Below are 25162 nucleotides of genomic sequence, written 5' to 3'. Positions count from 1 at the left end.
TGGAAACCTCAATTTTTCTTTTTTCCCTAAATTTACAGCCAGCAGGATATCTCACATTAAATGAATGTAGGCCAAGCGAATTGGTGTTCATGCGTTGCGGGATGAACCAGACACTTTTCAATCCTTCCGCATACCACTTTAAATGTTGGGCGATATAAAAACTCAGCCACACTTTCTACTCCGTTAATTTAAGTTTAATTCACTTAGTCGTGACCTTTTTTAAAAATAAAGCAGCTTTTGTGTCATTTTTACTAAACTATTGTTCGTGCACAAACCGCTGATCTACGACGTAATAAATTTGTCCCATATGTAACGCGCAAACTTTTTGATTAATTTGGATAAACTATAAACCTAATTATTCAAAAAACAGTTTACCTGACCATATGTGCTGTCTTATATTCACATATTACCAATATTTAGATTAGAAACATATCTTCTTCGCAATCAAACACGCAATAAATACCGCAGCTAACAGCACCCAATAACACGTTTGTCCAATGTTAATAATAATATGGCAGCTTGGAAACTTTGTAAGGAAATATAAAGGCTCGGGTGACGTACCATGAATGCCCATTGCAAGAAAACGGCAATGTGCCTTTGGAAACAAAGCACTAAAAATCTGTACAATACTGTGTTAAAAATGAGGCAACGAGAAGCAATTGCAGAAACCTTCATGAACAACGATACTTGTTAATTCTTCCGTAACTAACAAGCATTTCAAAATTGTTTGGACTTGACAAAGGCAAGTCCATGAGTTCGCATGTGCGTTCGTAGCTCTGTGTCAGCGTCAAACTTTTTAAAGCAGACCTGACATCGATGGATCCGTTCGCCCATGCCTGACGTCGCAGATATCTCGCGCCCTCCATCGGACGGCGAGGAAGAGTTATTCTGTAGTTCCAAACGTAAGCGAGCGTCATACCGCTCTAATAACTTAAAATTTTTGATCTGGTAAAACAATATGAAAAATGTTATATTAGATACTAAAATAAATTAGGCAGATTAAAACTTACAAAACAGTATGCCCTTTATAAATTGAAATAACCAAAACGTCTAAAAGAGTTGCACCGTTTTTCAACCTAGAGCAAGCATGCGTCGCAAACTTTTGAAAGTCAATGAAAAAAAAACTTGTGGCCCTAATTCTGTTCAGTCTTAATTGTTAATAAAGAGCAAATATCGTATAGATTTTATCTACTGAACAAAAATTACAGAAAATCAGCAAAATGATGTGAAATACTTTCGATTTATATTTTTGCAATAGTTCATGACCCTTTATTAGAACTTCTTAATATGAAAAGGTAGTTAAAAACAAAGTGTAAAAACAATCAACAAACCTTATGCTTTATAAAAAGATGTTTTTCTTTTGATGCATTTGAAGCAAAACACAAGCCACATTCAGTGCATTGTACCATGGTGAGCGCTGCTGCTGTACCTGAACTAGTGGCATCCATGGACCGATGCTCTGTGATATGTTCCTGTAATAAAATATAAGTCTGTGAATATTGGTGCTGTTGCACAGTTGTTAAAAACTCGTTACTGGATGACACTGGGTTCGAAGCTTAAAGCCGCTATTATTCCTGGTACTTAAGCAAGATACATTAATATAACTGCTGCAAACAAGTAGTCAGTATAAAGCTACCACAAATGTTGAACAACATGACAGCTTGGTTATAACTCTAAGGTTCCCCAACAGGAGAGTATAAATATTGGCGTCTATACATTCATTGACATCAATTTAATTCATAATCGCAGCTCATGTTAAGTAGAAACTTACCTGAAACAATATTCGATCCTCATGTGAATAATCACACTTCACGCATGTGTATATGGTTGGTAACCGTAGCGATGAAACATCAATATCCGCAACATCATCTTCCTTATCATCATCTGAATGATCCTGCTCCTCCATGCTCTCATGGATGACCTCCCCACCCTCCACCATTCTCTCATCCACCTCACCAACTGATTCATCGGATCCAAGTTGTTCTTCCTTCATCCTTGCTAACCGCCGTGCACGAGCTTTAGTAGGACATCTAGTGGTGATCTTTTTACGAGGGAAGCGACGTTCACCAACAGCATCATCTAACAAATATATTTATTAAAAATATAGGTCAATAGATCTCAGAAGTAACAAAACAAATAATTTTTGGTTTTGTATTCTTTAGTATAAAAATGTGACATTAATCATATCATATTTGTTAGTCAACATAGACTTTGGTCGAAATTGAAAAGGTATGTTGCACCAAGTCATAAAAAAGGGCATGTTATGAACACTGGAAAATCTTTTAACTGTTAATGTAGTTTAATACTTAAGTTTAAACAAACTTGTTATGCCCTTGACCGGCTTGACCAGTTGTGTTAAACATAGTTTGGTTAATTAGAATTAGTTTGGTTAATTAGAATTATTTGTACAATGTAATATGTAAATCACCTTTTAATGTTGTAGTCTCATTGTTGTGTATCTTGCTTGTGGTTGGACTACTTGCTAGCTTATGTGGAATATATGTACGCACAATTTTAACATCTTCCTTTTGTGGAGTGCTTATATCATGAACCTTTAACAACACATGAGCATATAAATAAATGGGTGTCACTTACATATCGACGCATGGTGGGATAAAGAGTTACCAGCAACAGTTGCAATTTTATGGGTGATAATTAGCTATTTTGCACAAGACATTATTGATCAATAGGTTTAAATAAAATAGTTATGTGTTTATGTGGCTTGCCCTAAAATACAACTACCCACAAAGATAGCAGTAAGCTTCAAAACAAGTATTTCTGGTAGTGAGGCAAGCACTGTCACTGTAGCATGGCGTCGGTTAGACGCAGTATTTTAGAAATAACTTACTTTGAGCAAATGTTTCACCAATGTTATACGCTTGGCATATTTGATTGGTACGGAAGTGCAGTATGGACAGCAATACAACGCACGTATACCTCGGTGTACAGTACGTACATGACTCGATCTACTGTGTGTTGATAGAAACACCTGAGTACAAATAACAATTAGTTATACAATAGCCATGCTGTAAAACTCAAATAAAAAAAAACAATAATTAAATTTATAATTGGTATGTATACTTAAAACTAAAAAATGCTTTGACCCAACCTGCCACATTCTTGCATCAATATTCTAATTTCAATTATTTATACTTGTGTGGCGGGGCTCAGAGAGTTACAGCAGATGTTTTGAAACTCATCACCTTATTCATGCTTACAAGCTACAAAACGTAAAATTTAACAAATGTTTTTATTTATGGCCCTCTAGTTATTACTGGATTGGCACACAATTACTGTTTTACTGTTTAGTGTTTAAGCACCATTTAGTGTCAGCAAAAACATGGCTACAATAGCAGCAGCACCTAGCACACACGCATGTACCTTTGGTTAGGTATTTACATACAATAAAAAAATACACCGGATATATTTTAAGTATATGCAAATAACAAACAACACTGGCTTGATAAATTCTAATATCAACAATGTGTTGTGAATGCAACAATATTACGTACCTTTTCACATTCTCCACACTGAAACACTTTCTTGCCAGACCTGATAAGCACTGAACCAGCTTTGACAGCTTTATTAACATCTGGTGACTCATTTGAACCTGGTAAATATTTATTGCCTTTACGAGGTGTTCCTAAACCTAAAGACACACCCTATTGATAAAACCTATTAAACTCAGCACCCCCCTTTACACAAAAACACAATGTTCTTTTTTATATCTAGATTAAGAACTGAAAAAACCAAACCTTTTAATCGGATTTTAAATGCTCGTCGTGCATGCTTGGGTTGTTTATCTGAAGAAGACGAAGAAGAATCCGATTCCTCATCACCAGGGGGAGCCAAACTACACAAATTAAATAAAAAAGTGTATTTTGAGCCGAGAACCAAATTTGTTTGCATTAATTTGGAGTACTACACATGCACACATGACTGCTATTAAGTCTACTTTGACACTACTTTTAAAAACCAACAAACATGACAGTATTTTCTGCACGACTGTTTAAATCAGATGCCACTCCAAAATGTGTATTTTCACAAAACAGTTTATTAAAAGGTAATATTACCACACACTACCTCGGTGTCTGCCGGTTGGGTGTTTCCATAATTGATTTTCTCCCTTTCTGTAAACAGTATGTTTAAATAAGTTGTTTACTGAACACAGGTCTATAATATGTAACCTTGTCTGATTTCTTTTTTAAAATCACTTCTCCATCCTTGCTGCTATCAGGTATTTGCTTACGATCTATACAATAGTGTTGAGTTAATTAACCTGTACTTTAACACAGCTCATTACAGTACAACAGCTTGGTTAGAATGACTAACAAGGTCAAACACATGAGAGAGAGGGAGAGAGGAAAAGGAAAAAGGGAATATATAAAGAAGGCTGAACCACTGCAGCATGACAAATTGCAAATAATGAATTTTATAGGGGAGTAACAAACAATCCCAAATACATAACATTATACTAAGCTTGTGCACATATATGATATATTATAAAAATATTATGATTACCTTGGTTTTGTCTAGCATCATCAAGTGTGTTGCTAAGATCCAGTTTATTGGCAACTTCTGTTAACGATGAAACTTCATGTATGTTGCGTAGATGGTCGCGCAACGATGACTTTCTTTCACTCACGTTACTGCACAAGTAGCACTGCAGATTTGCTTAATTATTAGTTTAAAATGGATTATTTAGGATCACATGTGGCCAAGCAACTTTTGTCGGATTAGAAAAACACATTCTGATTTGAATTTTCACAGAACTGTCACGGCAATACTTTGCAGCTTGGTCATTCATTCTTAAACATTCCTAATTCTCATACACTTGACCAGTGTCCTCATTTTTTAAAAATAAATAACAAACCAAATTGTAAAGTCGAAATCAATATTTTAGCAGTAAATGCCAAACACTTCTAATTTGACCAAATCTAGAGTATTTACATCAAACATAAAAAACTAGGAATCCTTGCTTGATTATCCATATCCTGATTAGCAGGAACTTAACTATCTATTCCTTCCTTTTAATGATGTTAAAACCACAAAAATACAGTTCTATGCATTGTACATCTGACATGTGAAAAATAGGCTTTATAGTTTTCTTTTTTCTATTAACTACCATCTGCACATTATCACCATTCCCCCCCCCCCTTTGTTCAATGGAGGATTGTCTTACAACCATTGTATTTCTGTTGTCTACTTTTTGTGCTTATTCAGTCAGACTTTTAATTAAAAAAATATACAGTAGGGTGGGAGAAGATGGGACACCATCACATAATATCCAAATATCCTGATCGTGTTTTAAATAATGAACAAGGGTCTATGGGAGTCGTGAGGATACAGTTTTATAATTCTTTGAATAACTTTTGTTTACTACTAAATGGGACGAGAAAATAGAATAAAAAGGTGACCCATCTTTCCCTAATATATCTATATATATTTACATATAGATAAAAAAAGTTGTAAAATACTTTCTCCAATTAGACCAGCTAATTAGAGAAGCAATGTAACTTTTACTGACTGAATATAACTAAATCAACCTTATATGCAGTAATCCTTAGAGATGTGATGTGGCTATCAAAATGCTTATGTAGCACAAAAAGCTGTTGAGAATGACTGCAGTCTGTAAACACTGAATCGCATAATGGGCATTTATAAATGGTTTTCAATGTGTTCATTGGTTCAGGTGTTTGATTGTGAGCAGTTCTGTAATTTAAAAACAATTTTAAAAAAATGTTAAATAAAAGAAAAGGTAATTGAAGATGTATAAGAATAATAAGAGGGCCGTGACTTCTGAGAAAAAGGGTTTATTTAGTATATATGGTGAAATCACGGGATTAGATGTAAAATTGATTACCCCACCTTTGATGGTTGCTTATATTCGCAATTGTTTTGAAAGCCATCGGACATTCACGACATTTGTAAAACACTTGTGCATGATTTATCTGCAAAAAATTGCTTTAATTTTCACTTGTATATGACGAATATTATATTTGTTACCCTGAGATGGTTCCGGAGCTGGTCATCAGTAAGAAACAATACATTACATAATTTGCATTTGAAACAAGACACACGACTCAAGTGAAAGCACTGGATTCTTAGATGAAGATTAAAGTCCATACCATTGCTGTAATAATATACACAAGCAGTGATATGAATAAAACCAATTTCATTACTTTAAATCCATAATGTAAACACTCACCCATCAAAGCTTTGGCCACACTCTGGGCATGTATGAGGTGGGACTCTTTTATGCATTCTCATATGAGCAGAAAATGAACATTGGTTGTGTAGTTCAAGTCTGCATATGTCACATGTGTACCACTCTGCTGCCCTCTCCTGAAAATGTTGATCAAGCACTGCTTGGTTTGAGCAATTGAACTTACATTCGGTGCATGTCTGTAGAATGCATGGTTACAAGTTAAAACAGTATGAATTTAGGTTAATAATATTTAGTCCATGATTAAGTGGTATCAAATTATGATTAGTTTTTAAAACAGCCATGTAAAATTACTCCAACTTTTGTGACCAACAGTTTCAAGTTTTAGTATTGAATTTTACATAGAAAGTAGAAACAAAGGAACAAAAACAACTGATCAATTATATAGCATAAACACTTAATAATAAAACTTACAAATACTTCTCCATGATCCTTCTGCTGCTCTCTTTCTTCTGCTTGTTGAAGGAAATATTCTTTAGTCCTTGGTTGGCATAAATGGAGGGGTATTGGGGTAAGATGTGCTCCATTGAATTGCATTACATCCCCACGATCACTATGCTCCCGGGCATGTTTTAGTATCTCACATTTGTTGAAAAACATCAACATACGATTGCATTGCACACAACGAACCTGGGAAAATAATATCATATTAACATAAGATATGACTTTTGCGAAAAGGTAAACCAAGATCACGGAACAAAAGTATTAAAATTTGGCAATTAACTTATTCAACAGGGCAAAACCACAATTTAGATTTAAAACAAGGCGCCCTATCTATATGAAGGCTTTTTTTCGAGGCCCTATCTATATGAAAACCTGCATTCCACTGACTGAGAAGGAGTGTTTGGTGATAGTTCATGGGAGTGTGCCAGACTTACATGGCCCCTTACTTCAAAAACAAATTTATGCTACTTGTACTAACTTTGACAGTAATACTTCTTCTTGAATAATGATGTTGAAGACTTGAGTTAAATAAAAATGTGTCTCCACATTCAAAACAGCGAAAATTTTCAAGATCAATTAAACCAGGTAGTAAATGAGAAGGCATTAGTGGTGGAACATATTTTTCCAATGGGTTGGGACTGCTGATCAGTTTGGAAAAGGCAGCCTGAAATATAGTACATGTTAAGGTTAAAAAAAATTCATAAACTGTTATTCTAGGCATAAAATAAAACATATTTTTTCATATTGACTTTCAATGGGGTAAATATTCAACATTCAGGTTGCACCATTAAACATGAATTTTATAATTTTATAAAATATCTACCTGAAAGCAAGTATCGCCAGGGGCTTTGGCTTCATACTTTGATTCTGATATATCTTTTATCAACAGATCACTGACTGATTTGACCGGAACATTTGATGAAGTTGGTGAAATTAATATCTTGGGAGCTAATGGTGAGCTTGTAACTTTTGTCATCGGTGAAGTGAAAGTTACATTACACATGGAGTTATTTAATGTGGATGCTTTGGCTGGGGAGGTGTGTGTACAAACTGTAACTGATGCTTTCGGAAGAAGTGCAAAAGGGAAACGCTTCATAATAACAGGTTGGGTCGGAGAGACTACTATTTGTCTGTATTGTGAATTACTTTCGCTGGGCGAAACCGTACTTTGATATGATGTGGTCGCAGCACATACAGTAAGAACAGCTGCTTTCCCAACTGTAAATGATGAACAGGTTGCTTTTGGTATAATAACACGCTGAGCTGTACTTAGTGCAGAAACTGTTTGAGATGTTTTGATAACATACCGAACTCCACCTAAAGAGGTTTTTGGCATGATTTGTGCCTGTGGAGTTTTTGGTGATACGATGGGCAGTTTTACACTGACGATCTTTCCCTGTGCTGTGGAAGAAATGGAAGGAGATGAAGTGACTTTCACTGAGGGTTTACACACTGGTCGTGGAAGCAACTGGATTGTTGGGACTGGGTTTGAACCCGCAGAAGTAGACTGGTTTACTGATGCATTTAAATATAATGGCAGTTTGCCTGGTTCTCTACCAAATGCTGCAGATGATGTTGTAGATGTCGAACCTTGGCTGGGTTTGCATTTATATCGGGGCGTAGATATTTGAGATTTTTTTTGCTTGGATTTTGACTTGTCCTTGTCACTAGCAACACCTGAGCTGGTTGTTCTAATTCGCTTTAATGGAGGATTCAAAACCTGTTTGTTTAGACCAACACCCTTTTTTCTTTTCTTTACTTTACCAGAACCAACACTTGCCTCGGAATCATTATTACTACACGATGCTGCAGGTGGGTTGAGTTCATCAACCGAACTGTAGGGGAACTGATTGACTGATTTTTTTGCTGGTTTTGAAACAATAGTTGGTGCAATTTTTACAGAATCTTCGCTGCTGGATGAAGAAGTCCTTCTGCGCTTTTTCTTCCGCTTTTGCTTCTTTGTTTTCTTTTTCGATTTACCTCTCTGTAAACCATCTTCATCTTCTTCTGGAAAACTAGGACCAACTCTTGATGCTTGGTGGATGACTTTTCCACTAGATGAACGAAAAGCAACAATACGGAGTTTTAACCTGCTACCACTAACTTGAGTTTTTAGGTTTAAATTACTGGACGTGCTTTTATCTTCAGAATCCAGTTTTACGGCAGGAGTTTGTTCTTTGGGTTCTACAGGTTCAGAATTAGCAGCACTTGAAACTTTTGCATGTTCCTCAACATTTGATATTACAATGTTTTCAGTAGTAGCAACTGTAACTTTTGGTTTTATATTCTGAGATTTAACTTCTGTAGCTTGCGTGGTGGGTGTTACAGTTGTAGGATTAAGGTTGTTTCGAACATGTCTTCTTTTAAATGGAAAAGTAGCAGGGCTTCTATTTTGTACAGAAGCAATGTTAGATTTTTGAACACTTTTATCAGAAGCAACAGTGGTAATAGTGTTAATAACAGAAGATATTGTATTTGTACTTTTTGTACTTGGGTTAGAAACTGTTTTTTCTACAGATATAGTAGGTTTAGTTTGTTCTGGCTCAGTAACTTGTGGTTTTTTCAAACTTTTTGAAGCAGACTGAGATGCTTCTTGTAGCAACGAATCAAACAAAGAAAATATTCCTGCAGATTGTTCTTTATCTCTAGACAATGAATTAGAATCAGAAACATTTTTCAAGTTTCCTGTCGCTTGTTTGATTTCTGGTTCAGCAACACTACTTTTGTCATTTATTACCGGTTTTGTTTCACTTGTTTTCGCAACTTCAATGGTTTTAGTTTGTATTGTAGGTTTCTCAGGTTGTGTAGACCTCTTGTCAGCAGAAGGTTTTCTAGCCTTTGTTGATTTTCGACCAGGTTTCTTCTCTGCTCCAGTAACACTTGCAATGTTTTGCTTTAGCACCGTGGACACAGAAGGCACGCTGGTTACACTCACTCCACTGTTTTGGATGTTTTGCTGTGAATACTTTTCTAAAATATGCTTTTTCTTCGGTCCATGGTAGGTCTTGTCATGCAAAATAGAAACAGTACTGGGTGCAGATGATACAACATCTGTTTTAATTGCAGGTAAACTCTTGGTCAATTGAAATGCAACTGGAGCAGCAATGGTAGCTTCCGAAACACTTGTTGGCATGGAACTTGTGGTTAAACAAACAGGAACATCATTTTTTGATATTGAAAAATTCAGGGGTTTATTGGGGGGTGGAGCTTCATTAACTGAAACTGTAGGTTTAGAAAAAAATGTCTCAGTTATTGTGGTAGTGTTGGGATAAGTTGAAACCTCGTGTCCATTCGCAGATGATATAACCGGTACTGGGCTATTCTTTTGTTCTATTCTTTCTAATGTAGATTGGATACTTTTTGTAAATTGTGGCAAAAATTGGTTAGAAACTGACTGCTCATATGTTGGTGGCTTAGCCTTAACTTCCACCGAAGTTGCAGGAGTAGTGCAGGCAGCTATATTTATGGGTGCAGCTTCAGGTTGTCTGTTTATTCTCTCTTGAGTTTTTCTTAAAACTTCTAATGATTTTTTAACAGCCTCTTTATCTGGTAAGATCATACTATGAAAAGCATCAGCTTTTGTTGAGGGCAGCAAGTTAGATGGTGGTTCAAACATTTTAGAAGTGTGATGTGCAGAGAAGTCTGGTGGGTTGGATGTATGAGGGTGGTGGTAGAATTGTGAGTTTACCCCATGCATTAGTGAGTGAGGAGGATTTGTAGTGTGTGGAATCGTACTTTGAGATGGAGTGGATGAATGGTAATGGAACAAAGATGGAGATGTTGTAGCTGTATGGAGCACAGAGGGTGGGAAATTATGTTGGTCCAAAAAGTAAGGATATGGCAGGTTTTTTTCAAACCCAGGATGTGTGACACTTGACTGGTTCCACAAACCAGCCATGCCAATATTGCTCAGAGCAGCAGTTGAACGTAAGGTTTCAGAAGTTTTTGTATCGGTTACTGAACATATTTGAGCATTGTGGCCAGCATAGTCGAGTTGAATTTGTGACATGTCTGGTAGTTTGACATGGTCAGGTACAGATTTAAATAAGGAGTCCGTATGTGGTTCAGAATGAGGGACTTTTAAACTAAAGTTTGTATTTAACGAACTTGAGGAGTTTACTTTTGACTTGTTGTTTTCCTTTGCCCCACCAACAATGGTTGTAGATTTTGAGGATAACATTTCATCCAGGTCTTGTGACAAGGTTTTGGTCAGTGTTTGTGTAGAGCTAGATACAGAAGCCCAAGGGAGTTTGGACCAGTTAAGAACATCTGGTTTGTTTATTTCTACTGGAGGTAAGCTTGAATGAGTAAGGTTACTCTGCCCCCAAATGTTATTGCTTGATAACAAGTCTGGATTTTCTGACAGCGGTAATTTTGATAACTGAGTTAAAGGGGTTGACTGAGGCAGTGTGTGTATGGATAAGGGATTTGATAGTTTTCCTGATACTGGTACTGGGACTGGGACAGATTGATCAAATGTTTTTGAAGTTGTTGATACTTGATGGTCTCTGTTTCCAGTGTAAGTGTTAGATGCCGATGCTGCTTTCTTATTTGAAAGCACACTTGCTGGTGTGTGCCTATACACATATGTTGATGTAGTTGAAGTAACAGTATTTGGCTGATTCTTTTGTGCATTTGAAGCAACAGGTGGGGTAAATGAATTGTTTATAAATTGTTGAAAGTTGTTTTGTGTATATTGAACTTGTGGTATAGGATGAGACTGCTTGGTTGTCGATACTGGTTGGAACGAAACACTTGCCTGCTCTGTGTGATGCTGGAAAGCTTTTTCCATTTTGTGTGCTGCTAAAAAGTTATCCTGATGGAAAGGCATAGACTTTAAATTTAGATGGGTATCCGCTTGTGTTTTTAACGGATGAGAAAATTGTGGCAGCTTTGATTGTATTGGTAAACCAGAGTTGATTGTTGTAACCGGAACATTTGGTCCAGTTAATAAATTACTTGGCTCATTTGTCCATGCATTTGACTTTGCAGGTTTTCTTGATTTAGTCTGCTTGTTTGATGTTGTGTTATCAACTGTTGTAGTGTTGTTGGTCGTGGTTGATGGTGGGGGACGATACACATTACGGAAAGCTTTCTGTGGTTGAGGTTTATTCCGTGAAGCATTCAACTTCTGCATTAGTGACTTCTGTTTCTGTTGCAATGCAGCCAATTCTTGAACAGAATCATAAACTGACTGATCAGAATAACTCTCTCTCTGCAATGGCAAAGGATTTGGAACACTTTCCAAAGGTTTGTTCTGAGGTTCCAAATTGCTTGTTAGTTTCATAGGGAGACGTATGGTAGGTTCATCTTGGTCAAATCCGAAATCATCATCCAAGTTTAAACCATGCGACTTATTAATAGACTTTGTATTTTCATTTGCCTTGCGCTCTGCACTGGCACTACGTCTTCGTGCGAGTGGTCCAAATTTTGTCGTTTCATCAGCATTTACAATATTAATATTGTCATTTCCAAGACTTTTTTTATCATCCTTGTCTTTCCCAGCAGAGTCATTTAAAAAAGATGAAATGTTGATAAAGCTTTCATCAATGCCGATTGAGTGATGACCTGATGCAGTTGATGTTGCTTTGGAAGTAACACTAAAATAAAAAAAAATAAATAAAATAAAAAGTTATAATGCAATGTACCAACTAGATACTTATAAACTATATAGGCTGTATTTTTAAACATTACCTAATATTTGAAATCCTAGGCCAAACCAAGTTATGCTCCAAAGTCAATCTCATAGGTAAACAATTAATTTATTTTTGATTTTTCATATTTTTTAGGTTCATGACCGTCATACACAACACATGCTTAAGTATTTTTTTAATTACCTTTAATTAGTGTTAACTACATAGCAGACCTAAGTTAATTCCACAGCACAAAGCTTGAGATTCACTGTGCTAGCTAGTAATAGTTACGTAGACATAATCATTTATTTAGTTTAGTATTATTATCAATATGTGTTACTTTGAATCACTAAATCCAGGTAAGGGTGAATTGGAATAATCACTAATTGGACTCACAGCTTCGTATGCAGAAGATTGTGAATAAAACTGAAAAAAATATAAATTACAAATTGTTCAATAAAGGTAATTACCAATTGGCCTTTAAATTTTGAAAAACTAGAAGCTATAGCAAAGCTTTTCAATGTAAATAACAGCAGCCTATTTGGTCTGTGAATCCTGTGATTTTTATTTATAGCTTCAAGGTGGTTGGGGGTTACGGAAGTATCACAAGATGCTATTATTCCAATTTTAGGTAAATTTACGTTTTAGGTTTTTATTCGCTATTTAATTTCTTACTCGCTCTGTAACAAAAGGAAAACAAAAATAATGTTTAGCCAAACCCACACAACAATCTTACTTGTTTAATTCCACTTTCTGCTTGTCCCAATAAATTTAAAGTTTTACTTTTCGGATTCTGAATTTGCTGCTTTTGGTCAGTTCCAAGATTTAATTGATAATTACTGGTCTGTTGCAGTCCACTTATATCACTGAACATATGTGGTAATGAGGACTTGGCATTATTCGGTTTATTGTTTTTCTTTGATGTTAAACTGTCCAACAACTGACTCTGAGTTGATGTCAAGCCAGCTGAGGAGTTTGTCATGTGAAAATTATGTCCTTGATTATTTATTCCAGTGTTATGTTGCTGAGTGAATGTATAACCTGTCCTTTCCACGTTACTTTGCATGCCTGAAGTAAACACTTGATTTGTGGGGTCTTCCATCCAATTAGAAGTTCTGGTTGTAGATTGTAGACCAACAGGTTGTTGAGTTTGAAAATCTGTATAGTTATCTATAAAAGAAGAAGGAAAATGTCATTGTATGAAATATGACCAACGGTTACAACTTTGTTTACTTTCTTAGTTTATATTGGGATACTTAAAATTTGGGATAAATTTGTCAGACTTTCAGCCATTTTATGTTATACAGTATGAACAATTTTGGTCAAATATAACTGAACTTTTTTATGTTATAAATCAAATTATTGATTTGTACTGCTAGCAATTAAAGAGTTTTTTTTTCAAACAGTAAAAAGACACATTAGTAAATCAATTCTACATATTCTTTACCATGTAGTCCAAACACTGATTTAATGGGAGTTGGTAAATCATCCAAAATTTCAGAAGACATATTTTTCTGTATCTGTGATGAACTTGTGTTGAGGTATTGTAAATGAGATTGGTCATCTGGAACAATAGGGGGTGGTGGGGTGCGCACATGTGGTAGCATACCAGGATATGATGGGTCAACAATCACTCCTGGGTGCTGCAACTGTAGCTGGGGGGTGGCTGCTGCTGATCTGTTTTGCTGTGAACCAACCGACTGGTTAGATTGTGGGGTAAGGGGGTTGTTTGATAATGGTGTTCTTGGATTAAAATTGGAATCAATCGAACCACTAGGGCTTGGTTGAGGGACACTGCCAGGATAGAAGGAGTTATCACAAGATGTGTTGGACTGTGGGCGTGGAATCGGTTGCGTGCGGTGATATGTTGGTTTAACAAATGATTCCGGAGATGGACTTGCTGCAAATTAAATAAAAAATTAATATTTTATAAAAAATTAATATATTTAAAAAAATATATAAGTACAGAGTACATATTTGTGATAAAATCCTAGTGTAAGAATGCAATAAATCAGAACAGCTGCAAGATTTTATACTGTTAAAAAGGTTTTTTTTACAGCCGGCATATTTGACACTCTTTGTAACAACAGTACATGTTCCATAACGATCATAAAATTGCTCTGAAAACAATTTAGACAATGTATGTTGTGTAAAGCCACCTGCCTACATAAAAAATGTTATTTCAATCCAATTTATTTCACAGTTACTAAATTTTACCACCGGACAAACTTGTACTTGCTACTTAATATAAAACATTTATAACTCTAAATTTAAAACCATAATATTTTTATTACCAACAGCTTTGTTAATTTGTAGACAAACAATTTTTTGCTAAAAAAAGTATAAATAGACTACAATTTAAAAACAAACATACAACATTGACTGAACAGATTTACAGCAAATAATGTAAAAAATGACTTACCTAAATATGATTCTTCAACATTACGAGATGCAGATGGTGGTCTGTATGGTGCTTGCAGAATATTTTGACCTTGACTGTAAGATGATTGACTTTTCGATGGAAGCTGTTGCTGTGAAAACATAGCAGAGCACAAGTTTAATAATATCAATCTAGTTTGATTTAAAATAAAATAGGTTTTATGCATTACATCCTGTAAGAACAAATTTAGATTTCCATCTGAGTTGTGTTTTATTACAATTGGGACAGCTTATACAAGTTTTCCAGTATATGATTGTAATCTATATAATCCAACCTGTGATAAGTTTGATGTGGAAGTGTCAGGTGTTAGATGAATAGGTGAATGAGTAACCACTGTATCAGCTTTCCGTATTAATTGCTTTTTTGATTTATTCTTTGTCGATTTCTGTTGCGTAACACTAGGTGGGGTGAATGTCTTTTGGCTTGATAAGTCTTCTTCAACAGAGGATAAAAATAAACTTCCAAGACTGTTTCCACTTGGTAGATTAAACTGCTCCCTTTCATTGGTTGGTGTTGGAATTGGAAATGAATCTAAAGGAGATAATTTAACTAATGTGAAACAACTATAGGGAATGTGGACGCAGTTATACAAAATCAAAATACTACTTGCCTAAACAAATAACAAGCCCAACAAATAATCACTATCTTTTAACAGGAAAAAAAATTACACTTTCAGCCTGTTTCAGGTAATAATAAAGGAGACATATATAATATACTTCTTTATTGATAATGTTTAATTATTAATAATAAACAAAATACTACTACACCGCTTACATTCATTCATTCCATTGGGATTGGTACTTTGAATCCTGTCATTGACACCACTGTTGATATTTACAGATCCTGTTTGAAGCAGATCAAACGGGTTGGTGTGCATACTTTGTAGCATGGCTGGTGTTTGCATTGCATGTTGGACAGGAAGATTACTATTGTCTGCTTTTGAAGCATCTTCGTCCCATGCAGCAAGGAGTTCTTCAATATCAGGCACATCTGCCATTTTCTATTAAAATAAATAAACCTTGTATTATTTCATTTATTATAAAGCCTATAGTATTGGTAAATTACCTGTGTTTTAAGTCACATATAAAATCTGATAATAACAACTGTTGGAAAAAGGTTTATTCCAATTTTGATACATTGCTCAAATGCATTTTCACAACTAAAATAAACAGTTACATGATAATGATTACTGATAAAAGAATGCTGAAATAATAAAACATAAAATATTAGCTTACAAAGTTATTTTAGGACATAATGCTTAAAGATACTGTTCGCTATATATCTGCTTTTTAAACACTAAAATAGCCTATCACAGAAAAAACTAAAACACTGCTAATATTCACTTTTAAAATTGACATTATAAACCAAAAAACTCTTTTATCTAACACTAAGTCTGATATCAGTTTTCTATCAATAACAATACTTTAGTTAATCTATTATATTCATAACACTAATATTTACTTTTATTAAATCCATACAGATTTTATTCAAATGTTTGAAAATGATTCATTATGATCTAAAAAAAATAAACATTAGTCAAAAAACTGTGGCTAACATTCCCACTTTTAAAACTGTGTCATCAACACAATGCGAAACGTTACCAGCGCGCGTAGTCGCCAATCCGATTGCACGACTTCAACACAGGAATAGTCTGGTAAACCGGCTGAAACCGGTTAAAACTGGTCTTATGACGGAAGCCATTCGCGGTGTGTGCGCACAGCGAAGAGCATAAGGCACCATCACGCTTCGCTGATTCGGTACAGGGTTCGAAAATCCTCAAATGCTCTTTAACTACAGGTTCTTGTTGAATGAAAAAATGACCTATTTATTCACAAGTTTATACCTTAATCGACTATGACGTTAGTTATTTACCAATATTTGATTATAAACGGATGAGAGTAAGAACTCAAAATAAAGTAAACTAGACATGTTTTCATGTCTGCTGTTTACGTCGTACATTAGCTTTCTTGGGCAACATCGTTTGAAAAGATAGTACGCTCTCTCGTATTGCATTAACTGCTTTTTTTCTTTTTAATGATTACGAGAGATTAGTGAAAAAAGGCAATCGTGGAGCAGCATTCAACGCAGAGTGGAGTCAGCGTATTGTGTCAGTGCAGTTGTTGCTGACATCACTTCAGGGGAGTAGTATTTCGGTTGCTCACAAACTTTTGTTTCCCAAGTTACATTGCTAGTTTACAGCGGTTCTACAATTAAATTGCAAAAATAGTTTACTAAAATAATTAACTATAAACCGTGGCGAACAGTAAACTTTAACAGACTATACGTTTCCTGTTTTATTCACAGATAAACAAAGTAACGCAAAAAACTTTCCACAACAGTTTTTCAGATTTTTGGCGGTGCCTTTCGTTTCCATGTATTAGGGTCTATGGTTTTTTAGTCTGAAATGGACAGGACTACTATAAAAGGAATTCAACAAGTTTTATGTCTGAAGTAAGTCGAAAGTTTTAATCCAAGTAGGTAATCCAATTGTTCTCTTATTTAGTTTCCCATTGTATCACCAGGCAGCAGCTAGTCGTCTCATTCTCCTGTGGAAAAAAATTAAATATTGAATAGTTACTATGAATACAATTCCATTGTTTGCAGTTACTTTAAGGGATATTAGTGCGATATTGAACTTTTATCACAAACAACACAGGTTTACTTAAAATGTAACTAATTATAAATATAACTCCGAAAATTAACCTTGTGTTTCTATCTTGATCTCTTATCTTCTTCTCCATCTCCGCATCAGTTAGAGATTCAAGGAACGGACACCACTGGTCAGCTTCACCAGTGTTTCTCAATGCAATGTCAACAGATGGAAGTGGATTCTCACTGTTAAAGTATTAGCATGGGTTACATCACTGCATACTATTTGATTTGATTGGGTTGCTCACTGGAAGTGGGAAAAACCTTCTGTCCGTTTGTGTTAATTTGTAAAAGTATTAAGGTGAATATTTATTTTTAATAATGTATTTTTAATGACACAAAACCTGTTGGAAATTTTTATTTTAGTGCTTGTAATCAGAGCCTTTCATAATAGAATATACCAGTTGTAGTACTCAGTAATAAACCAATTGTAGTACTCAGTAATAAATCTTTAAAGGTGATGTTATCCTAACCTAAATGCATATGTCCTTTGATGCCAGCTTAATTGGCCACGGATACTGTAAGCTATAGCTGTCACAAATTCCCCTCCTAGTCCAAGCTCTTGGCAAAGCTTTGCAGCAAATTCTTCTGGACTGTTACTTGGTTCTGACATGTCCCATTCAAATTGGTCAACTAAACTGATGTTGCCGACATGAATGTTCAGCTGTATGATCAAAAAAAAGTTGTGTCAAAAAATAAAGTAAATAAAAAAGACCACACTAGAACTTAAAAGATGTTTAAGAATTAATTGCAACTTATCTGCCAATAGAATAATCAAATACTAATTAAGAGGTACGGGTATTCAAATCAAACCAGTACTATATTACTACCAATTAAAAGTTACTTTTAAGATAACCCGCTGATCAGTTTGTCCTGATAGTATGTTTGTTTCTAAAGGAAAAGCTTCAATTTGTGTTCGTATTGCTTGTGCAATAAGTGGTACGAATGTGAGTGCATTCAAATCTAAATCATCGCATAAAACTTCAGCAAACATTTCTGGTGTTATCAGTTGTTCTGAGAAATATAACCTTGTTACAAATAGAACTAAAATTTACTAGAAGTAGCCCCATGACGATGCCATAACACTGCAGCACCAGCACTTTATAATTAGTCTTTAAAAGGCCTTAAACAAAAGTCAGTGTTTTTAAAAATATGTAGTCTTGGTAAGGTTTGGAAACAAGCTAAACTGACACACAATTGAAAATACATTACATTAAAAACCAGTACAAGTTACCATTTTTATTCCAACAAAATGTATCTCTTAATTTCTGGCCATCCACTTCCATATCGAGGCGTATTGGAACCAACACTTCTGGTTGAGCTGCATTGCTGTGAATAGCTGCGGGTCGACGATCATCATAACTTATTTAAAACACAAAATGTTAAAAACAAGAGAAAATGGGTATGTACTGGTACAAGGTGTATGAAACAGAACACCCATGTCATAAAGACTGTCGTTTCTGGCCATAGGAAGATTAAGATTCAAGTAATATATTAACTTTGGTACAATACACAAAAACTCACCAAAATGGAAAAGTGCGAATTTTTTTCTTGGATTGCGGAATATGTGTAATAGATGTTGCACAAGGCACTGCATCAAGATGGTGTGAACTATTAGGTAAAGTTGGAACCCACTGACTGCTGCGCTTTTGTTTGTTTGCTTCTCTATAATTAAAATATTACTATTTTGAGTTAAAGTTTAAAAAAATAAACACATATAACCTGAATGATAATGGTAATACTAATACAGTATATACACGATAGGTAAAATTGGGCAGCCAGGCTTAGCTGGTAGCTTACTGTATTTAATATTCATGTTACCACAAATATTGAAGCTTAAAAGTTATTTTTTCCTGGCTAATTTTACCTTCAAACAATTTATTTTAAAGTTTCTATTATTTAATACATATAATTTAGAACTAGGTTAAATACTGTTTACAAACATTCAGCTAAACAGTTGTAAACATCACCTTGCAGCTATGTCTGCTGTAGTTGATAAAGTTGCAGCACGATATTTTTCATCATTACCTTGGTACACGTCTTCGACTTCACTTGCTTTCAGCAAAGAAACATTAGTTGCAAGACTACTATGTCCGATATCTAAACAACATTTAAACTGAAATTATACTGGAGTAAATGTATGCAAATTTCAATGTATAGGCCATTGAGTGGTATATAATATTGTTTTGTGGAAAACAACATTATACCATGAATTAATAAGAATGATACTATTTCTACTTTATTGGGACATGATTTCACAGTATTATCTTGGACATAACATGTACTTGTGTAACTACATAATGGTTTTATATATATAAAACTTGAATAACTCAAGTTACTTGATATGTAGAAGAATAGATAAAATTCAATTCATGTGAAAAAATAAGATAACATGTGAAACAATAACCACCCAAAATTAGTCTATAAAACCTGGTCTACATTAATGTTTAAGGCTAAAAGTATATATATTTATGTACCTGTATCATCACTTCATAAACATGCTTCAGCAGACATACAAGGAGTTTAATTGCATTTAATAAGGTTTTGATTTCTACATTTATTATACTTAAAAATAAACTACTTCATTCATATATTTTATTGGATAACTTGCACCTTGCATCACTGAGTAAACATATCTACTACTTCACCTTGACCTCTCTTTAACCTTATTCTTGCAGCTCTTCTCAATATTCTTTGCCAAATTTCTAAATTCAGTAAATAAAACTAAACAATAGAATTCATAACAAATAATGTACTGTCTCCAAATCTGTTATAATTAAGGAATAAATTTTAAACCACTCCAAGAATTTTAGCGCTAAATTTAATAAACCTTACTGTATGACAAGCTGTAACTAAACATAACGAAAAATACAATTAACCATATATAAATAATATATATATATTACACAAGTAATGCTTACTAAACTTTACCTTTTCAATGTTTTAATATAAATGGTAAAATAAGTAGTTTACCCTGTGTGTAGAATGTTTGTCTTATTTTAAATATATAAAACATGTAATAAATCTACTAGGCTATTTAACAAAAACCGCCATTTTTTTTAAATAAAGGACAAAAATAAACCTGGAGAGCGTGAGGCAATTAGTTTTCTCTCTTCTGTTGTTGCCATACGCCTCCATAATGATGGGTATCGTTTGTATAAGGAGCCACGGAATAAACGAAGATAATTGCCAACCTACAAGTAAATTTTTTAATAATCTTCAACTTATTTAATCAAAATAAAAAAAAATAAAAAATTTTACTCTATATTTTCGCATAAAAAAACAAGACTCATCACCAAAAACCAACAAAAGGTGTATAAGAAACTTAAAGAAAGTGACACTTATTTATACAAGTGCATTTAACTTTACTTTGAATATATTATAGATTAGATTCTTAATCTTACAGATGTTTCAAGTCTTGTGTAATTTATGTCACTGTAAAATCAAGCAGATTTCTTCATACAATAAAAGAGAAGCAAAAGTTGCATTCATACCTCAGATCCAATCATATAAAATTCGCCACCTTCTTCTAGTTGAAACTTGGCGGGTTTTTGACCAAACGTACGCGGGGTGGTAGTTTCATTAGTCTTCGACATTGTTCAAGTTGTTGAAGTTGCACAGCTTTACTCCAAAACCACCCGTAGCCCGTAACTATTTGACATAAAGTGACGCTAGAGTATACAAACGTCTCTGTTACCTCCACACACGAAACTCTCCACAAGTCAATAAACAAATCAAAAATTGTACAGTGCTTCCCGTTTTTTTAGTATTGGTAGACACACACTATTGGACAGGCAAAGTTCGTGTGCGTTGATTGTGAGTGCTGTACAAGCACGCTATAAATGTGACTTAACTGTTTCCGCGGCAACTAATAGCTAATAGATTTTGTTGGGTATTTGGTTGGCAGTTTTCCACGTAAGTAGCGTGGGGACTGGCCACTGGTTAGTTATTTTCAGTGTTTCCGCTTTGACCTGTGTTTTGTCTGAGAGGCTCAATTATTTGTCATATGACGCCAGTAAGTATGTTGGATCATAGCTTACTAAAGAAGTGGATACTAGTGAAGAATCCTCCGGTACATAGCAGGAAAGTATTAGAGGTTGGTGGTTACTGGTTAGGGGGTTAGTGGTTATAGGAGACCCATGAGTTGGTAGTTTGGGGTCAGTGGTTAGCAAATAATGTGGGGAGGGGGATTCTTCACTGGCACCCCTATCTTTTATATTAGACAAATTTGTAAAATGAAGAATAGAGCACTTGTTAAACTTCTTTATTTTTGCTTTCTGCAGTTAACTAGCAATAGACAATTTAAATAATCGCTTAATGTAATGAACGTTGTTTGACATAATGAGTGAATGGGAATCAATAGTTACATCAGGCAAGCCAACCACATCTTATGGCACATGTGTACGAGCCACTAACAAGCCTTTATGTCGATATACGAAGCATTCCTTGTCAAAATCAGACACCCTACAAGGAATAGCTTTAAAATATGGGACAACCACAGAAGAGCTTAGAAGAATAAATAAACTGTACAGTTCTGATTCCATGTTCATCAGAAGCTATTTAATGGTTCCTTACTCTGAGAATTGCAGCAGCAATTTAGATGTCCCAACAACAATAACTAAAGATAATCAAACAAAGGTGGCTGAAAATCAATCAACAGCAGTTAATGATGCAAAACAATTTTTAGAAAATTTGGATTCAAAAATAATGCTTCGAAAGAAGGCTGTAAATGCATTTAAAGTTGATGAAGAATCAAATACCGATAATGTCACACCTACTGCTACATTAGGAGAGCTAAAAGCTCATCCAAAAACTATATTTTCTCATTCTAATTCTGATAATGATAATCTATTTCGACTATAGAACATAGTTTATTTAAATTAAATTTCTCACTGTGCTGTCCTATACCACGGCACAAAATAAGAGAGATTGTGCAAATAGCTGTACTGTTAGATATTTTTCCATGTAATGTTCTTTGTTTAAAAAGTAATAAAAGGTTAGTGGTACATATACCTTCTTTTTGTATAAGATCCAATGCACCTTCAATATTATTGCACGACACCAAAAGTTGCTTGTAATTGGAGGATAGTCAATGTGCTCTGATCTGACCTAAATTCCAGGTCTTCCGGGTGTGCCACACCACATAATCCGCCCATATTAAATGGAATCGCTTTACCATACATTATATAAAAGTCTATTGCTGATAAAGTAATTGACACAATCATGTAAGCTCTGTTGTAAATATTCAAATAATTCGTTTTAGCTTCTTTTACTTTATGTAATGCAAGAATTAGATAGGATATTTGATTATAAGAAATTGAAATAGAAATTGACTTGTTAAAAGTTATAAAAAAAATTATGAGTGATGGTTGGCTTAGTTCATTGTCTCAGGATTAAAAATTGCTGTCTTTTTAAGCTTTATTCAGAGTAATCTGTTTTTTGTTTATTAAGACAATTTTTGCTGAAAGATTTACGTTAGTGCATTTGAAAAATGACAGGACAGTACGGGCTACATTTGTGCTTTACTGTTTGTTTAACAAACTTTAACTATGTTTTTTTACACTGTGGTTATTTAAACAATAACTGTATGAATGCATCGTGAATTTTATGTTTTTGTACCCATTGTGCTTCATTCTTTTAGTAATCAAGTTGTCGTGTACTATCTGAATACTTTTCATATATTTACTACTAAAAAAGCAATGCTTATTAACCTTGGTTTCAATCCCAAATTTTGGATTGGGTTACCCATTGTAATGTTTCATTAAACCTTTTATCCGTTAACACAAAAGTTAAATCATTTTCTGTATGCTGACAAAAAGGTCAATTAAGTGTTATTGCTAAAATCGAGTGACAAAATTTTATTATGTATATTTTTTTGATTATTTGGTATGGTCGGTAAAAGGCTTTAAAGCATTGGAGTAAATGAATATCATTCTTTTTTTCTTATATATGGAAATATAAACTTCTTTTTGCATCTTCTTAAAAATGACCTTTGCAGTGATACATGAGCACTGATAATGTGGCACCTTTTATTTTAACATTTTATGTTTAGATCACCAACAATAAGTTTAGGATGAATTCTCCATGTTTAAGAACAGCTCTAAGTGGAATATACATTCGTCATATTGGAGCTTTAGGTATGTAAACTGTTTTTATTAAGATATGTTCCTATGGGTGCATGTAAGATTATTAATGGTCATTAGAGATGTCAGAACATCTTATAAGTTATGATTTAACATGTGTTCCCCAGCAGGTTTTATAGGTGTCTCTAAAGTTTTAAAAATTATAAAATTCAATTAAATGATTACAATACTAACAGGCATTTGAGTATAACACTTTCTGAAATATTACTCCCCATAAAAATGCAAGTTTATGGTAGATTTGTTGCATTCTTTCACATAAATTTCAATGGCAGGATCGTACACAAATATTCCAAAGAGAAGTAGGTACTTTTGGGAAGCAAGGCCAGAATGCCGAGAACGAAAACTCTTAATGCAAATTACTTTGCCTCGTCTCAAACAAGCAGTGGACCCCACGCAGTTTGTTCAAGAAGTAGAAGAGGAAAAAGTTAGTTATTTTAATGTATTTAACCTCTCTCTTGGTCATGGCTTATGTTAAATATACCAGTAAGTTTTTGATAACAGAACAGGGTCCAGTATTTGCTGACCCAAATTTAAGGTGATAGTCCTCTAAGGCCACAATTTAATTTATTGTTATAATTCGTTCATTAACATTTTGCAACCAATGATTGCACTAAAGCAATAATAATTATTATAAGCCTTTTCTTCAAAAGCTTTACGGACTTGATGTGATCCTGCATAAAGAAGTTCAGCAAATATTCAATGAAAATGAACTTATTGCTGTGTGTTTATATTCTGAAATGCCCAGTGACAATTTTTACCAAGTCCGATATGAATTGCAGCAACATGGAATGAGCATGGAGGTATTTTGCAAAGTTTGCTATGATAATCTGATTATATTGTACATGACATTTGTTTCTGTGACACAGGCCGTGGGTGCCCCATTTCATACACTGCATTTTATTTTGCATAACCTTCTGACAATAAGTAGGCAATATTTATTTATTCATTTATTTATTTAACACATTGATAGTTTTATTTGTTTTGAAAACATACTTTTGTATTATGCAGAAATATCCTGAACATGTGATGGAGTTCACATTGAAACAAACACCATATGAAAATATGTTGGAGCTTTTTCGGGGGGAAACAGCAGTCATATTTGGAGAAGCAAACGTCAAACAAATGATTAGTGCAGTTAGCAAGAATAATTACCTTCTTTTACTTGGTTTGTATTTTTATCATTTATAAACGGATGATTTATAGTGTATTGGATTTTATTGTTTACTAAAGATGTATTAGATATTGTTTCATTTTGCACAACTTTCTTCTATTTTATTTAACATTTCTTAGTAATTATTTCTATTTTTATAGGTGGTTTAGTTCAAGGAAGATACATGTCTTTAAAAGAATTGATAAAATTTTCAAACTTAGCTGGTTTGGATTCATCTAGAGCGGAATTGGGCTTTTTACTGAACACAGCAGTTAGTTCAACTAAAAATATGATGCAGAAACCAACTAATCAACTTGTTCATTCATTACAACAATATATTGAGCAGTGTTCTAATGCTTCAAATGAAAATTAAATTTTATGTCCGCGGTTTAATAAATATTAATTCTTTTACAACTTGTTTCCTGAATTCTAACAAACGTTTGACCAAAGGTCACATTTAATAATGCTTTAATCTTT

At 34.2% G+C, this 25162-nt stretch overlaps 4 protein-coding genes and 1 long non-coding RNA gene across 6 annotated transcripts; 3 read left to right on the top strand and 2 right to left on the bottom strand.

The window, feature by feature from the left end:
- Positions 1–370: 370 nt before the first annotated feature.
- Positions 371–15942, bottom strand: zf(c2h2)-99 (zinc finger (C2H2)-99). Its single transcript, XM_002122731.5, has 24 exons — positions 15809–15942; positions 15518–15743; positions 15018–15274; positions 14726–14834; positions 13751–14203; positions 13040–13473; positions 12644–12729; positions 7494–12270; positions 7149–7334; positions 6641–6856; positions 6209–6405; positions 6007–6133; positions 5869–5951; positions 5547–5712; positions 4522–4663; positions 4188–4252; positions 4084–4130; positions 3756–3853; positions 3513–3610; positions 2849–2989; positions 2429–2552; positions 1772–2079; positions 1332–1472; positions 371–945 (listed from the first exon to the last, which is right to left on the bottom strand). The coding sequence occupies exons 2-24, from the start codon at positions 15738–15740 to the stop codon at positions 718–720; spliced, it is 8706 nt and encodes a 2901-aa protein (XP_002122767.2). The 5' UTR covers positions 15741–15743; positions 15809–15942; the 3' UTR covers positions 371–717.
- A 1058-nt stretch (positions 15943–17000) lies between these two features.
- Positions 17001–17864, top strand: LOC104265590. Its single transcript, XR_717205.2, has 2 exons — positions 17001–17194; positions 17496–17864. It is a non-coding gene; the product is annotated as an uncharacterized LOC104265590 (long non-coding RNA).
- LOC100175060 (SWI/SNF-related matrix-associated actin-dependent regulator of chromatin subfamily B member 1-A) lies at positions 17023–21274 on the bottom strand. 2 transcript variants are annotated; one of them, XM_026834345.1, is made up of 9 exons: positions 20887–21274; positions 20475–20586; positions 19363–19492; positions 18917–19057; positions 18627–18754; positions 18237–18406; positions 17866–18056; positions 17447–17578; positions 17023–17289 (listed from the first exon to the last, which is right to left on the bottom strand). In XM_026834345.1, the coding sequence occupies exons 1-9, from the start codon at positions 20986–20988 to the stop codon at positions 17259–17261; spliced, it is 1137 nt and encodes a 378-aa protein (XP_026690146.1). In that variant the 5' UTR covers positions 20989–21274; the 3' UTR covers positions 17023–17258. The 2 variants fall into 2 exon arrangements, with proteins under 2 accessions (XP_026690146.1, XP_026690147.1); XM_026834346.1 differs by having other exon boundaries at positions 17025–17194; positions 17496–17578.
- Positions 21275–21648: 374 nt separating this feature from the next.
- Positions 21649–23445, top strand: LOC100185250 (lysM and putative peptidoglycan-binding domain-containing protein 2). The gene has a single exon (XM_002130195.4). It carries the CDS (start codon positions 21734–21736, stop codon positions 22253–22255), a length of 522 nt encoding a protein of 173 aa, XP_002130231.1. The 5' UTR covers positions 21649–21733; the 3' UTR covers positions 22256–23445.
- On the top strand, positions 23111–25096 carry LOC100178933. The gene is made up of 5 exons (XM_002130160.5): positions 23111–23529; positions 23808–23959; positions 24186–24335; positions 24544–24700; positions 24847–25096. Exons 1-5 carry the CDS (start codon positions 23466–23468, stop codon positions 25056–25058), a joined length of 735 nt encoding a protein of 244 aa, XP_002130196.1. The 5' UTR covers positions 23111–23465; the 3' UTR covers positions 25059–25096.
- The last annotated feature ends 66 nt before the right edge of the window (positions 25097–25162 follow it).

The sequence above is a fragment of the Ciona intestinalis genome, chromosome 4, assembly GCF_000224145.3.
Source record: "Ciona intestinalis chromosome 4, KH, whole genome shotgun sequence".
Taxonomy (NCBI): Eukaryota; Metazoa; Chordata; class Ascidiacea; order Phlebobranchia; family Cionidae; genus Ciona; species Ciona intestinalis.
The sequence above is the reverse complement of the archived record's forward strand: the minus strand, read 5'-3'. Positions and strand labels throughout refer to the sequence as shown.

Coding starts and splice junctions, on each gene's coding strand:
- LOC100175060 (XM_026834345.1), bottom strand. CDS start 20,988: ATGTCGAAGACTAATGAAACTACCACCCCGCGTACGTTTGGTCAAAAA. Junction 19,493..20,474: donor AATTGCCTCACGCTCTCCAG/GTTTATTTTTGT, acceptor AATGTTGTTTAG/ATATCGGACATAGTAGTCTT. Junction 17,579..17,865: donor CAAAGGACATATGCATTTAG/GTTAGGATAACA, acceptor ATACTTTAACAG/TGAGAATCCACTTCCATCTG.
- LOC100185250 (XM_002130195.4), top strand. CDS start 21,734: ATGAGTGAATGGGAATCAATAGTTACATCAGGCAAGCCAACCACATCT.
- LOC100178933 (XM_002130160.5), top strand. CDS start 23,466: ATGAATTCTCCATGTTTAAGAACAGCTCTAAGTGGAATATACATTCGT. Junction 23,960..24,185: donor AAGAAGTAGAAGAGGAAAAA/GTTAGTTATTTT, acceptor TTTCTTCAAAAG/CTTTACGGACTTGATGTGAT. Junction 24,701..24,846: donor TAATTACCTTCTTTTACTTG/GTTTGTATTTTT, acceptor CTATTTTTATAG/GTGGTTTAGTTCAAGGAAGA.